The sequence below is a fragment of the Zeus faber genome (genome assembly GCF_960531495.2).
Source record: "Zeus faber genome assembly, chromosome: 9".
In the NCBI taxonomy this organism is placed as follows: domain Eukaryota; kingdom Metazoa; phylum Chordata; class Actinopteri; order Zeiformes; family Zeidae; genus Zeus; species Zeus faber.
In genome coordinates this window covers 23,233,733-23,249,526 of record NC_137197.1, presented here as the reverse complement: position 1 = coordinate 23,249,526, position 15,794 = coordinate 23,233,733, and the positions used below count along the sequence as shown (strand labels likewise).

General features: G+C 43.3%; 1 protein-coding gene across 2 annotated transcripts; it reads left to right on the top strand.

Annotated features, from left to right (window-relative positions):
• Window positions 1-5,801: 5,801 nt before the first annotated feature.
• Window positions 5,802-15,794, top strand: dcun1d5 (DCN1, defective in cullin neddylation 1, domain containing 5). 2 transcript variants are annotated; one of them, XM_080007392.1, is made up of 10 exons: window positions 5,802-5,849; window positions 7,646-7,690; window positions 8,248-8,290; window positions 8,393-8,501; window positions 10,025-10,193; window positions 12,958-13,049; window positions 13,349-13,457; window positions 13,615-13,719; window positions 14,373-14,475; window positions 15,258-15,794. In XM_080007392.1, exons 4-10 carry the CDS (start codon window positions 8,431-8,433, stop codon window positions 15,311-15,313), a joined length of 705 nt encoding a protein of 234 aa, XP_079863518.1. In that variant the 5' UTR covers window positions 5,802-5,849; window positions 7,646-7,690; window positions 8,248-8,290; window positions 8,393-8,430; the 3' UTR covers window positions 15,314-15,794. The 2 variants fall into 2 exon arrangements, with proteins under 2 accessions (XP_079863518.1, XP_079863519.1); XM_080007393.1 differs by lacking the exons at window positions 5,802-5,849; window positions 7,646-7,690 and adding an exon at window positions 6,996-7,078 and having other exon boundaries at window positions 8,258-8,290.

The window sequence follows — 15,794 nt, the reverse complement described above, 5'->3', positions numbered from 1 at the left end:
GGAGGCCGCAGGGGGAGAGCACCCTCTACAGCTCCGCTAGACACCCGGCATGCGACCAGCGCTTTACACAAGGAGGAGGAGGAGGCGGGGGGTGGGGTGGGGTGGGGGACAGTTTGATTCAAGGAAGCGTTGAAGGAGGAGAAGCGTCTTCTGGGAGAGCTCGGGGCAGGGGGAAAAGATTAAAGGATGAGGACATTTTTGGGTGTGTGTGTGGCTGTTGTCGCCAGCTGTTGTAGGATTGTTGTTGCGTTGCGTGGCGTTGAGCCGCCGGTCCGGCCGCCGTCTCTGGCGCCCTCTAGTGTCGACGGAACCATCTGCAGCTCAGAAGAACATTTAGTGGCACAGTTAAAAAGACTTCCTGCCTTGTTTTTGTTTTTGCGACGGACATGCGGATCACTGAACTGCGCTGATGTCGATCTCTTTGCTTTCACGTGATATCACACCCGCCAATGGTAGCCATGTGATGGCCGCCATTTTGCTTTCCCCACATCTGTTTTAAGTCAATTGGGATCGCAAATGGGCGTAGGTGGAAGCTGCCAACAATGTTTGGTAGGAGATGTCAGAAAGAGAGACAATACTACCAATGAGTATTTTGCCAAATTTGTATGTGTGTGTATGTATGTTGGTGCGCATGGAGAGTGATTGCCCTTTTAGGTGTGTGTGTGTGTGTGAGTGTGTGTGTGTGTGTGTGTGTGTGTGTGTGTGTGTGTGCGTGCGCGCACGCATGGAGAGTGATTGCCCTTTTAGGTGTGTGTGTGTTCAACAGCATGCTGCTCTTTGAACTGTTTTCATTTATTGGAGGATTTGTTATGTTTGATAGCGAAGGAGTGTAGAAGGTCAGCCTTGGTTGGGAATTGCTAGTGGCTACTCATTTTATATATATATATATATATATATATATATATATATATATATAATTTTATTTTTATTTTTATTTTTTTCTGCTGTGGCCGGTTAACATCTCTGCCCTACCCAGACGGGGACAAACCTTTGGAGATCCCGTTCGCAAATTAATAGAAATGCTGGTGAGATGGGCCTGGACTGTCCCTGGACAATAAGTGAATTAACTTGCAGCCCTGGGCCGCACCGCCCCCCTGCTCAGAGCAATAGACACATAACAGCATGGAGTCACTGCCTGTCTGCCTGTCCAGTGGTCTGACCGGACGGAGGGGATGCTTTGTGGGAAAACGGTCATGTACACCTCTCTAAACAACACCCAGCGTCTATCTTCAGATTTTTCCGTAACACTAGCGGCCACAGGGATGAATATTACGGGATTGCACTCAAGAGCCAGGACATTTTTTATCTACCGAGATGTCGCACGTGATTATTAAAACGCCGACCGGGGGAGAGCGTGTATGTTTCGTCCTTCCGATTTTGTCGAGTTGAAATGTCCTCCACGCTGTCCCTGCACTTCTGTGTGGACAAAGCACCGACTAGTCCGACCGCAGCTGCCCGCCTACACAACAGATTCGAATGCAACGTTAACGGTCGAGGTTAATCAATGATTTTACTGTGTATTTCTACTGATAGTATTTAATGGAGGAGTGAAGAGTTTGAAGTGCGCGTCACCACCCAGCTCCCATGTTTTTAGAGTGTCGTTGTCGACACGTCGTCCGCTAAGTAGTTTTTTCTCTTTCAGAAAAACATCGTTTGAGTTTATTTTTGTAACCCAATTATCAACAACACATATCAAGGATGTGCGGTATTATTACTAGTATACCTCATGTTGGGAGTGATGCAGACAGCCGTATCTCCCGTTTAGTGCCAGACGCCTGCTGACATATCTCTTCTCAATGGTGGTTGAAGGGACGGCTGGATTCTGTGATGCCCCCCCGCCCCCCTAGATGTTGGTGCTACTATTTGGCATTGATAGTATCTACACACTGTGAGTGAATTTTCTCCCCAAAATATTTCTTTACAGGGTGGAGTAATCTTTGAAAGATGATTTAAGGAGTTCAATTTTAATAATAATAATAATAATAATAATAATAATAATAATAATTGGGATAACCACCATGTCACAACTTGTCACATGACAACACTCAGTTATTATTTCAACATTTTTGTTTTAATTTTTTTTTTTTTTGTTTTAATTTAAGTCTTTTCACAAAGAAATACACACAAAAAAAACCATTTTCCATAATTGTTGCAACATTGTTTTGGGATTGAGCACTTCTGTTAGGCAACCACAATTGCAGCTTTCCAAACGTAGACCAGTGAAACTGGTTTTATCTACAGTGGCAGCACCCCCTGGCAGAGTGATCCTCTCTGCACTTGGCTGTTTTCTGTGAGCAGAGAATAAGCCCAGTGTCACAAATACAGCGTCACATCCAGTCTCTAAACCCTTCATCACAATATGGACGGACTACAGCGGTGATGGCCACCGAGTGGCTCCGCTGCCAGAACAGGGAGGGAGAGGTTGAGCAGGGCCGCTTATCGTCGTTATTGTCCCTGCGGGGAATACAACTAGCAACCTTCCCGTCAGGATGGCTTTTTTTTTTTTTTTTTTTTTTTTTACTGACTTTTTTCACCTACCACAAAGAGAGGTGTTAATGGATTGTTGTTCAGCAATTTGTGCACTACAACCATACACTACATACATACCACTCACTACACACGACAAGACACCATGAGACAATCGCCAATTGTTTTTATTCTTCGACGTCCGACAAGTTTCATACTTGCACTCATTGGTTATTTTGGTTTTATTTTTGGCCGGGGTTGTAATTGTAGGTCAGTTTGACAACAGAGAGCAAAGGGCAAAACATGGATGTTAGAACAGTGGAAATGTAACACTTACTCTGGACGCTGAGAGAATAAATCGGCCTTGTTTTGCTTCAGTTCCCCTCCAGTTGAAATCCCAACTCTTAAAACTTCCAGGTCTGTTTTTAGGGTTTGTCTGGCACGTTTGCAGGAGGGCCTCATGTCCACCGTGAATGTCCCGTCTCCCGCTAGTGCTTCTCAGAGCAGCAGGATTACAACCACCCTACAAGCAGTGATCTTAAGAAAAACGACAACCTTTTTATTTATTTTTCAGTCCGCGCCATTCAGACCTCTTCACCGCGAGGATCGGCTGCAGGTCAGGAGGGGAGCACAGGGTTTTCCTCTACACATATTTATTTGGTATTTATGCATCATGTTACTTGCTGTACATCTTATTTTTTTGTTGTCATTGCTTTTCTACACTTTTGAAGAGCTGCCTATCCTCCAAAGGTTTTAAGGGTTTGTGCTGTAATCGATAAAACAAAATAGCCATGCTGTGATGTGATCCTGGAGAGTTGGAGCCGTTTTTGAGGTGTACGCGAGAGCCGAACACTATGACCCTGTATTTCATTGTGACCTTCTCATCGAGATACATTTCTAGCAATATATGTTTGTTTTTTATGTCGTTCGAAATTACAAATTCTAGAGAGCCAACAGTATTCCAGATTACCAGGAAAAAAAACCTTTTTGATTTCTGTGTTTTTATTTCCCTGACCTTGAGCGTCCTGCAAGTGGCTTCAACTTCAGTTAATGAGAGATACGTCACAGATTTCTAAACATGGGCATGCATGCGCATGCCCTCACATGCGCAAACTGTCAATCTTTCTATCAATTCTGCTTTGTCTGGTTAAGTGTTTCGTAATAAGATCCCCACCTTCTTGAGCCAAAGACGAGGCCAAATTAAAAAATTCAGATCAAGCAGTTTTGCTGGTAGTTTGCTTGGAGTACCAGTTGAATGGCTTCCATCACACAGGGAAACACTGAACATTGGAACTCCTCATTTATCAACTCCATCAATTTGCCACTCATTTTGTACTTTGGGAATGCAAAGACAAACACACACGAGAGCAATTGTGCATCATATATACTCTCTCTCTCTCTGGCTCTCTGCTTTAACCTAGGAGTTAACATACAGTATGTGTGTTGTTTTGCACATAGGATGTAGGCACTGCAAACAGATGTGATTGCAGGAGTGCACTAAAGTTTTATGTTTTCCCTGCTTTGGTGAAGTCTACCCAACTGGTACTGAGTGAGTTTTAATTTAGTGCATTTTGCAACACCTTTGACCTTGATCTGATAGACATGATCTGGTTTTCTGTGAATGGGCTTACCTTCAAGATTTAAACCATATAAAGTCCATATTGGTGATACAGAATAATACATTTAACCATTAAACCACCATCGGAAAAGATTGGATATTTCTACTTGTACAATATCCTTGTTTTCGTGGTTTTCTATTGTTTCCTGTGACAATCCAAGTGATAATCGTATAAACTGCCCTTTTAATGATATGACATTTTCCAATATTTTTATTTGTTAAAGGAATACGCAGCATAATTTGGAAACAGTGAAATATTTATGTCACTTTTCTTTCTTTATTCTCTTTCTTTGCTGTATTCTCAGCTGAATTTGGTTTGGCATGTGATTAGAGTTATCGTGCTCATGGTCCAGGATTCAGGAATGCATTTAGTGTTCGCTCGAGGACAAACCGTTATCATTGAATTCACACGACCCAATGCTCCAGCCTGGGGTGGAGACGAAGGCCTACTTGTAGCCTTGAAAGATGAGAAAACTTGAAGAAAAAGCAGCTGCCGGTCACAACCTGAAGCGCTCAAATGTTTTGCCACTACAGCAGCGCAGCACGTGGTTACATCCTGGACAGACATACTGTGCTGTTCCAACAACAGTAGTAGGCCTACGGTTCGACTACTTACACCTGCTGCAGTTTTTTCAAGTTTGTTTTGAATTTTTATTTTTTAAAGCTAAATGATTTATTACCTGGCAAAATAAAGACTTAATTGCAAAGACAGATCTTGCTGTTTTTGTTCACAGGCCTTTTTTAATTTATTTATCCCCTCAATGGCGTTATTGCCATGGTGCCATTCTCCACCGAAGGCTAGACAGACCCTGACCGGTGCTCTGCTCCCCCTAAAGCACCGCAGAGAATAAATTTGGAAAGTATATCATGTGTTATATTTTGCACAGCGAAATACCTGATTTATATTTTCTGTTTATAGATATATTACGTCCATATTTCCCGGTTTAAACAGATATGCACAAGCCTACACCATTGCCACCAATCCTCTTATGTTTACATGTTAAGCAAACAGAACATCATAAGTGATGATTTGTTTTTAAACTTACTTAAATAAAATAGACTTTTGCACATAGACAATCACATTTAATTGTGATTCTGACAATATTCTAAGGATAAATGACAGGGCTGTTACAAAACGAAGAAAATTTAAATTTTCAGACTTATGCTTAATAATATGATTATTAAATAATAATAAAAACAGCCATACTGCATGGCACTATTGTGGGACAGCATTACCCAGATAAAAGTCTTATTATAAAGGCGGCAGACTGCCATGTTTCACCCACACAGCAGGAAATCTGCACTTAAACATTGCTAAAATGGCCAAATTCGATTTTAATGCGACTTTCACGTTGTTATTGTGCGTTATCCGATGTGGTGGCGTTCTGTTTGGAAGAGCTGCGCTCGTCCTGGGTTTCTGCTGCACAGCGACTCTCCATGTGACTGAGGAAAACATGTGATTATTTCTTTAAATGTACGAACGATCCATGTTGCTCCACCCTAAGGGGGCATTCTAATTAGACGCGCTTCCCTCCCCCGTTATCGTTAATCGAATGCTGATTCCCTTCACATCGGCTCGAGTTGCGAGATGGCGATTGCGTAATTGGTCGCTTTAATAAAACGAATGGGGCGACAATTAACGTTCACATGAATACGCCGGATTCCACAAACCCCCTTTAAAGGCGCGTTGATGGGCTCGCCCTCAGTTGCTCCGGAAGAGCCCGGTGCGCTAGAGAGCGGCGAGTGAAAGTGAGCACCTCCCAAGGTTTGAGCTTATTAAGATTTTTTACGCCTTTCATTCCAACCCGTTCTAATCAAGGCATGTGTGCACACATATAGAAACCTACCAAGGTTCCATTATGTAAAACTGCGTTTAATTGCGTTTGAAGTCATTCCAATCGTGTATGTTTACATTTAGCTAACCTTCCGTCGGTAGCCGATGCAGCGTTCAAGTCGCACTGATGGGTCGGGAATTTCCAGCTCTCTACAGCTTAGAAATTCCGACCGTTTCAGCCTGACAGTCGGAACACTTCGGCTGCGCGATCGGGTTGCTTTGCACCGCGGTTTCTGCCGCTCGACGTCCACAACGCGGGAGTAACGTACAGACGAGACACGGGACAAGTAGTTAATTAGCGTCTATTACCAAAAAAACCCCAAAACTTTTTCAATATTATCCATATGGTGTATTATTAATATGGGACGCGGACGTATATGGCCTGCATATGTCTCATAATGCTTCCATTACCCATAATCGCAATCATAATCACTTCATTATACCATTATGATTTAATTTTTTTTGAGGTTCCGTTCTGCTCGGCTCTTTTCGTGTTTCGGCAGAACTTGGCTCCGTAAACAACCCCACGAACACACGTTTCAAGCAAACCTCCATTTTGGCGTGAAACGGGTTAAGCCGCAGTCAAACGCATCAGCAGTGAACACTTCCAAGTTGTTCGGAACAACGTACACATCGACTTCGTTATATAAGTCTACGCAAGCGCTCCGCTTCGACAGCGTCAGTTGCTGGCACAGAGGTTAATTCTCCATTGTTAATAGCTGGCTTTATTTCACATGTTTATTCCCGTTCGCGCATCGCCCTCGATCATTGTTGGGACGCGCGATCGCCCCCCCCCCCGGGGACGAAAGAAGTCCCCGCCCGTCGGTCCATCCGAGCGACCGTCGTTCCGTGATTCCCACGTGACGTGAACGCATCACAGCCCGCTTCATCAGCAGCAGCAGCGGCGGCGGCGGCGGCAGCGACAGCAGCGACCGCAGCGACCGTGTTTGTTGGTCCAGTCCGCTTGGCGCTTGTTGTCACTGCCGCCGTGCGCCGCGCTGCGCTAGCCTAGCCCCGTCTTAGCTCAGTTTTAGCTAACAAAAGAACCCACCTCTTTCCGTGGGGGGGGCGGGTGGGGGAGCGACTGGCTTGCGACGAAAAGACGGGGCAGCGCGGCGCTTCAGACGGCTCCTCGTCAACGCGAGCGCGACGTCGTTCCGGTAGGTTGCGAACACACACACACACACACACACACACACACACACACACACACACACACACAAACGAAGCAGCGAAGCCGAAATGTGCGTTTGAAAGCGGGGACCCGGACTAGCCGCTAGCGGAGCGCTGTTGTCCCCGTTAATCCGCGTGGAGCGCTCGAACCCGCGGTGCTCTCGGGAGGTTTTCACCACGTCCCGACTACGTTGATGTTTCGACGTTATTTCCTTTTTGTATCCCAAACGTGCGCCACGGTTCCCTCCGCGGCCCGTCCGCCGCCGTGGGGAATATTTGGGGTGTTAACGTTAGCCACTGGCAAAGTAGTGACGCAGTTGCTTCTCAGTTTATTATTCAGCAGGGTCCGTGGCGGACACCGAGCTATAGTTAAAGACGCGGTGTTCGAATTGATCACATAAACCCGTTCGATTTAATGACGAATTGGCGTTGCACCGTTGTGTTTAGGTCCGAGGTGTCCGAACCCCCCCCCCCTCCCTCCCTCCCTCCCTCCTGAAAGGATCAGTATTCATTATCTCACTGTTTCTCTGTTTTTCTCTGGCGTCACGTCAAAGGTTCTGGCTGACATCACCTCCGTATCTCAAACCCTGGACAAACTGGTGAGTAGTCGCACAGGCCGCTTTGCATGTCCCCCTTCTTTAAAAAAAATAATAATAAAAAAGCCATTCCGCCAGGGAAACTGTGATGTTGACACCAGAACAGCTGTCATTAGAATCAAAGATGCAAAGATTCGATAAAACCTAAAAATGAACAATACACCTCCGTGTCAGTCGCAGTCCATGGAAAATAGGAGCTCCTGCAACTTTGTACGGTTCCCGATCACGTCCCCTTTGTGTCGGCCCTGAAGGAAACGTATAACACTTGGTAGAAACATCTAGTTCATAACCTATTTCTTTCTACCCACTTAGCGCTACCCTGTACCAAATATGTATCACGTGTCCCTGCATTATTTTATTCAATAAGAGATGGTCGATTGATTCAAAGAAATCCATCAATTGTGTTTTGTCTGAAAGTATTCAAGTCTGATACCTGCCGTCTAAGTGAAAATCTTTAAGAAATGAATAAAACTGGTGGCTTTACAAAAAGTGGCACATCCTCATTGGACAGTGATGCTTTTGTCTGTTATGTGATCATTATTTTATTTTATTTTGTGTAGAATCTTTTAGATTTGAATGGACAAGGAAGCCGTAACCCCACAGGTGAGGCCTTTATGTTCCTGAATGGTTCAAGGCTGATTGATTGTGTGTATTTTATTTTCGCTTGGCTGATCCAAATAAATGTTTTTGTTTTTTTTCTTCTAGAACCAACCCAGCTAGTGAAGCCAAAAGACAATACAGTAATGCCTGTTAAGAAGAAGAGGAAGTTCCCTGGTTCTGATGACAATGAGCTCAGAAAGTGTAAAATTACCAGGTAAAGGGATAAATACTCTGTGCTCTATATATGTTTGCATTTATGCATTTGCTGGGTTTCTGCGATTTTCTCTTTCCCTCTTTGCTTCTCTCACGATTTTAATGCTCCCCCCCCCTCCCCGTGCTTTTTCTGTCTCTGTATCTTTGCTTAATTTCTTTGGCTTTCCATCGACAGCATATAAAGTTAAGCTATGATTAGGAAAGGTTGTCTTACATTTGGCAGGAGGCGGTGAGGGCCCCTCCACCTTCTCATCGCGTGTGTGTGTCCTGGCACTCGGCCCATGTTTTACTTCTTAATCAGGGAACCCTTTGGTCTCCGACTGAGACCCTTGGTATTATCGCACCGTAAACCACAAAACATTCAGGGTGTAAGTAATGATGTTGGAAGCATGCTGTGCAGCGTGGAGAATTGGTCTTGTACCCGTCTTTTTTGTCCCTCGTGGAGGCTGGGAATCCAAAAACATATCTGTGCATTGGTTTTAATTCCCAGAGGAAGAGCTACTGTTTACATTTAGGATAAAATTAAGATAATACTGTACTAACAGGGCTGCTCAAAGCAACAAATGTCGCAAACCCATCTTGCCATTTTGCAAGACCCTGCTGTTGTTATGGGGCGGGATAATGTATATCTATATAGTATCAACATCGTGATATGAGAGAAGATTGTCTGGGATTCTCGTTATTGTTTTATAGTAGAATGTTGTCTTTAAAGAGAACCGAGCTTCATAGACTATCTGTTCCAACCAATGTTTATACCCGCTTGGTCATAATATACACATTACTAATGATTGTTTCTCAAATATTTTTTTTGTGTAAAATCTTATGAGAAATGGATTCAATAAAACAAACTTTCTTGTAAAGTAGAAAGGAGCGATCTGCGCACCAAAATAGCTCCTCTTTTAAAGGGTTTTATTCGATGCAGTGATGTTTCAAGCACAAGGCTGTTCCTCAGACTTGGTTAATATCTTATGAAAGCACCAAATAGTCTTGGATATGGAAGTATTTGTCAAAATACATTTTGGGGTATTTGATTTTGTCAGTATGGCCCAGCCCTAAGCTGTTGCTCCCTTCCGAAGTAGTAATGGATCTATAAACAAAGCAGTCCTGTGGAGCGCTTGCACAGCCAGACCACGCTGCCTCGTGGAAGTTATAAATATGAATGGCTCATGTTGAAAATTATATAAGTCGCATAATCTTTTTGGAAACCCAACGGCGTGGAGCCTCGCTGCTCTGCTTCTCTGGTAAGACTTGTGCCTGAAGGACGGCTCTCCAACTGGCCTTGAAACAAGCTACTGCAAAGAACCAAAAACTATGTTGAATTCTCTATTGCAGGGGTGGGGAACCTCTGGCCCGGAGCCTCCCATGGCCCCTCCAGTGACATCACATGGCCCGCTGGGTGTTTCTTGATCTGATATGGCTATAATATATATTCAATAAAAAATAAAAAAAAGGAGCCGTGCCTTATTCAACAACAATTTGCAATAAATATAATAAATCCTTTTTTCTTTTTTTTTTTCACCTCAGTTTCACCACCAGGCCTCAGATCCACGGTGCCCGGGTGATCAGCACTGAGAAGTCCTTCTCCAGTAAGAAATGTGTGGCCTGGTTCCAGGAGTACGCCGCCCCGGACCAGGTGGTCGGCCCGGAGGGCATGGAGAAGTTCTGCGAAGACATCGGCGTGGAACCAGAGAACGTGAGTTACGCTGATCTGCACAATCACTTCTCCTGTAGGCTGGACTGTCGAAATGGTCATGGAAAAGGCTGTTTCCTGTTAGCTGGAAGCGGAGTTGCTGAGTCTAGTGAGAATATCATATGAAAATGTACGCTGCGACTTGATATTCTGTTTGTCCCTCCACACTCGGGTGGTTTGTTTACATCCCTGCTCTTTGCCTAGCAACAAAGTTAAATAACAAAGTTATTCTGTCTAATGTACAAGCAAACAAATTAACTGCTGCTGCGCAAGTGAGCAGGTAAACCTTATCGGTTTATTTAATACAAACCGCAGTACCGAAACAGTTGCGCTTAGGTGTTTTCCCAGTTACAGCCCGAGAACTTTTTTTTTTTTTTTTTTTGTGTCCTTCCATGTTTCCTCGGGCAAGGCTCACTCCACACAAAGGATTTTGTCATCACAAACCGCTCAAAGTGTCACCCATGGCTCTTTTTCACCACAGTAATCACTTGGCTTCTAACAAAATGGATAGTTTTCAAGGCACACTGTCACATAGACATAAAATATTTAATGCATATTAAAAATAATTTTAAAATTTTCAGTATTAATGTTTATTAATAGTCTTGCATCGCACACGTGGAACGGAACGTGTGTCTGCTAAATGGAAATACTCAGCGCATGGCTACAGCTCGCCTGCTCCCAACTAGGCTGGCAGGATGGAATACACCGCTGTGCGACCCTAGCTGCTGTCATTTCTAAGCAGCTTGCTGAAACAGTTAGAATCAAAGTCATCTGTGCTAGTGGAAGTAAACTCAGATTACCTCAGAAACCTGAAAACCCTTCATATTGTATGCTCAGTGCAAACACTGGCATTTTGAAATGAAGAGTCTGAGGGACAAATTCACAAAGTGATTGCGCGGCTTTTGCCATCTCTAAAACAGAGCAAATAATAGAAAAAGCGAGCACTTACTTCACAAACCACCCGCAAAATGTGACCTGCACGGCTAACTGCTGCCCCTTAAATAGCATCCTGGTGCTAATTGCACGTTTTTAAATTAGGTATTATTCATACTATTCGTGCAAAATTGTCCCCTTTCTTTACAAATGAGCCTCTTTGCAAATAGCGTCCAATTCATAAACACCGGTGCTAATAGCCACAGGCAGTTAGAGTGACGCTGTTACCGTCTGCACAGAGCTGGTGGCGAGACAAAAAGGCGGTGGTGCGCTATCGTCTCCAGAGAGCCAGTGCAACTAAAGTTATAGGGAATGGCGATAAAGAGATCAGAATTGGCGTTGAACCACAGTTGGAATCGAACCGCATAGTACCACGGACAGCGCCGTGGCCTTTAGCCTGCAGTGGCCCGGAACTATGCAGTACAGCAAAATATATTCAATTCATTTTCATAATTTCTCCATGTTTATATTTAGATTCATTGAGAGCTAGAATTTCTCAAGTGAAAATTGTAATATACACATTTTATTCATGCAATAAATGAACTGTGTGGGGAGAATAAGGTTAAAAATATAATAACCTTATATCTATGGAACTTTGGTGTAACGTAAAAACAGGAGCACATTAATATGAAATTACCTCATGAGAAGGCTGACGTTGCATGACAGACACCAAACGCTTGATGTCTGGCTTAATGGACGACAGTCTCTGTTGAAGATCTGGATCGACATTCAGTTTATTCCTGTATTTCGTTTTCAATGCCACAGCGCTGAAAAGCTCAGCCTCACAGAGATACGTCGTCGGGGAAGGCATCGATTCAATCTCTTTTGTGGCAGGAGGAATTAAATCCTCCCTGATTGTACGCAGCTTACCAGGCTTGGCTATGAGTCGGGCGACCCCATTGGACACTTCCGCTGCCTTTGCGTTCTCGGTGCCCACACATGACGTTTCCATGACTTTCTTCCTGCCCTGATACTCCTTGAGTTTATTGTAGAAAAATAGAAGCGGCTTGGACTTGTCCTGTTGGTGTTTTGTCTCGAGGTGACGGTGCAATTGACATGGCTTCAGAGCTTCCTTTTCATAAAATCTCAGAACACGCCACGCATAGCGGTAACGGTTTGTCTTCCGTGCCTGTCAAAAAAAATCCCAATGATAAATATTCAGCGCGATAGTTTCACCAAACCTTCCTTTTTTGTTTGACAGGCAGCACTGTCCCGCCGGGACTTGGCTTGTGGTTGATGGACCAACGGCTTCTTTTCTTTTCAATGTGCTGACGCTGGCCAACCATCCATTTTGATTATCACCTCAAGTTCAAAAATGTACAGGCGCACGTCTCTTGTGGTCCGGCTTGGACGTAGTACGCCCAAGTACCCTAAGTTCCTACCTATCAGTGATAATTATAATATTATTATTATTATTATTATTATTATTATTATATGATATCAGTGAGTGCCTTTTTTTTAACATTTCAAAGTTTTTGTAATAAATAAATAATAATAAAAAAATATATAAAATTGTACTTTTTTTTTTTTTTTTTTTCCCTCCTCTCGATAAATTGTATGTGTTTTGCCCATGATTTGGCGGCCCACCTGCAATACCCTGGGCCGTGGCCCATAGGTTGGGAATCGCTGCTCTAGAGTCCATTTTTCACTTGGAATCTACTCATTTAGTGCTCTTATCTTCAGTAATGCTTACTGTAAGGCTTTGCCCTGTGACTTTTAAATTGTATTGTCTTGTTCGTGTATTTATTTTTTTACCCCAGGAAGACCTGAACATTACACACTCTACTGATTATCATTTTAAATGTTCACTGCAGTGACATCTCTCTCTTTCTAGATTGTCATGTTGGTTTTAGCATGGCAACTACAAGCAGCAAATATGGGATTTTTTACGAAAGAAGAATGGCTCAAGGGAATGTCCTCATTACAGTAAGCTGTTCTTTGTTTTTTTAATCTAATTTTCAGTTTTTGTTTGACCACCAAATTTTATGCAGTAAAAGCTCAACACAAAATATTTTTTGTGCCTGTGAACGGGTTTGTGTTTCTCACATGGCGGTATTGTACTGATCTCCGAATTGTGTTATTGATTGATAGGATGGCGGGATTAAACTCAAATAAATCATTCACCCCATCACATGACTGTTTGTGGGACACGTTCACCGTTCTGTGCTTGTAAATAAACAGTGAAGTTCCCAGCGCGGTGTTTTGTTTCCTTCACCTGACCGTAGGTGCGACTGCACAGAGCGGTTACAGAGCAAGATGGACTACCTGCGCTCCGAGCTCAACGACGCCGCAGTCTTCAAAAATATCTACAGATATGCTTTTGACTTTGCCAGGGTGAGTTATTTTACTTTCCAACAGCGGAAGCGGTTCTGCTTCTTGAAATACTGTAGTGTTGAGCGCAAGAAACGGTTTTGTCTCTTTTTGAACCTGACAACACCACTAAAGTCTTCTCCGCCTGTTTCCCGTCCTCCTCTCACCTCCCTCTGTGCAGGAGAAGGACCAGAGGAGTCTGGACATGGACACTGCAAAATCCATGCTGGCCTTACTGCTAGGGAGAACATGGCCCCTCTTCCCCGTCTTCCACCAGTTCCTTGAGGTATCTGCTCTTCAGCTGTATTCCAAAACAATGTTTTCAGCTCAAATAAACTCAACATTTAGTAAATTCAAACATTAAAAGTCAGTCGCTACGGAAACACTAGCTGAAATGAATGCTAGTACACTTAAAATATGGTGAATTTAAGTTGCAAAGAAAATCCAAGTTTCTCTGCATCTCATGACTGTAGTACGGTGCTGATTAGAGTTAAATTAAAGATGTCACGCAACTTGGATAGTGCCACTTTGTAGATATGCAAAAATTTGTATTCTTTCTCGTTCCAACTTATTTCATAGAACACAATAGTCACTAAGGAGTCAATTCATGAAGAGTTTATTCAGGAGGTAGAGCTGGTCATCTAGTAATCTAAAGGTTGCTGGTTCAATCCCAGGCTCCTCCTGCTAGCCTGCTGTAGTGTCCTTGAGCAAGACACTTAACCCCCAATTGCTCCTGATGACGGCGTCCGTCAGTGTTTGAATAATTGTAAGTCGCTTTGGATAAAAGCGTCTGCTAAATGTAAAAATGTAATTTTTTTTTATGGAGCGTTCTACCGTGTCTCCTGAGCGCCATTGGAGCATATCCTAAAGTCTTTTCTCTCTTCCACCTGCCACACAAACTCCCTCTAATGTGCTTCCTTCTGTCCTTGCATTGCACAGCAATCCAAGTACAAAGGGATGAACAAGGACCAGTGGTACAACGTGCTGGAGTTCAGCAGGACCATCAACGTAGATCTCAGCAACTACGATGAAGACGGAGCTTGTGAGTAGGCCCGGTAACTGCCCGGTAACCTGGCATCTTGTACCAAGGCAGCAGAACGTAATCTCTTTTTACGGTTAACGGTGAAGAACTTAAATGTCGTGAGTGTAAATAATGCCAGGATTGGTTATTTCTTTCCTGGTAGTAATTGGACACTGTTTTGATTGGCCCGAACATAACCTGCCCCGGATACGCAGCAGTTGTTGCGGTGGTTTCCTCCGCCGTGACATTAAAATCCCAATGTTGGCCTGTGCACGCAGGATTATCTTTGGGACATGTTTGTTTATTTATTTCACCGTGGTTTATTGAAGGGATTTGAATAATAAAACAGGGTTCCCACATTTACCTGACGTTTTAACTTGTATCCGCAAAGCAGAACGAGTGAAACTCAGGACAATTCATATGCTGGCCTACACTGCGTTCCCTCAGCATCTCATTGTTCTTAGCAGTCTTTAAAATGGTTTAATTATAAAACACATTTTAAGTATTGTGCTAAATTAGATTATTGCTTTTTTTTTTTTTTTATATTTTTTTTGAGGCAAAGACTAAATTAAAAGGGAGAAACATTACCTAAATAAGGCCGTTGCGTAATTGGTTTGTTCATTATTTCCGTTTCTCGAATTAAAAGGTTGGATAGAGGGATGTCATTTTATTCACTGTATAGATTGTTTATTTGGATTTGATCTGTTTATAGCCTTAAGATATTTAGTTTCCTATTAAGTGGCATCCCAAAGTTGTAATATATTAAATTCAACCTCTAACCTGACCCTGCCGTCCCTCCGCAGGGCCAGTGCTGCTAGACGAGTTTGTGGAATGGCAGAAAGCTCGGTCAGCGTCATAGCAGAGGACGTGACACCACCCAACCAGCCAACAGAAGGAAGGAGGGACTCGAGGATTCTCCTTTTTATGTGTCTAAAAGGAAAAAAATGCAGCAAAAGGTTAAACGTTCTCACCCCGCGCTGGACTACAAACAGGAACACACACACATCTGGACGATCCTTAAACACTCATTCCCATGGGTTCCAAGCACACACACTCAGTCCACCAGAGATGGTCTCTGTAAGAGCCCCTCTCTCTCTTATTAAAGAGACTTTTACAGTGTTAATTTAAACTAAATATGGAAAAAAAACAACCAATGAACTGGAAAGTGGGAGGGACGGTGGGGGACTTTCATATTTCATTTATGACCACGGCTTATAACTAGTATTGTAATATCAGCTGTGGGATTTATCTGTTCTGTATGATTCTGTTTTTCCTCCCTTCGAGTCTTAATTTGTTTATAGTTTTCAGGAGAATAATAAAAAATGAAAGCTGAATTGTAA

What these genes read in the sequence shown, in the direction of transcription:
- dcun1d5 (XM_080007392.1), top strand. Translation starts at nt 8,431, where the DNA reads ATGCCTGTTAAGAAGAAGAGGAAGTTCCCTGGTTCTGATGACAATGAG. An exon ending in TCGGCGTGGAACCAGAGAAC is followed by an intron (nt 10,194 to 12,957) that starts GTGAGTTACGCT and finishes CTCTCTTTCTAG; the next exon opens with ATTGTCATGTTGGTTTTAGC. An exon ending in TCTTCCACCAGTTCCTTGAG is followed by an intron (nt 13,720 to 14,372) that starts GTATCTGCTCTT and finishes TGCATTGCACAG; the next exon opens with CAATCCAAGTACAAAGGGAT.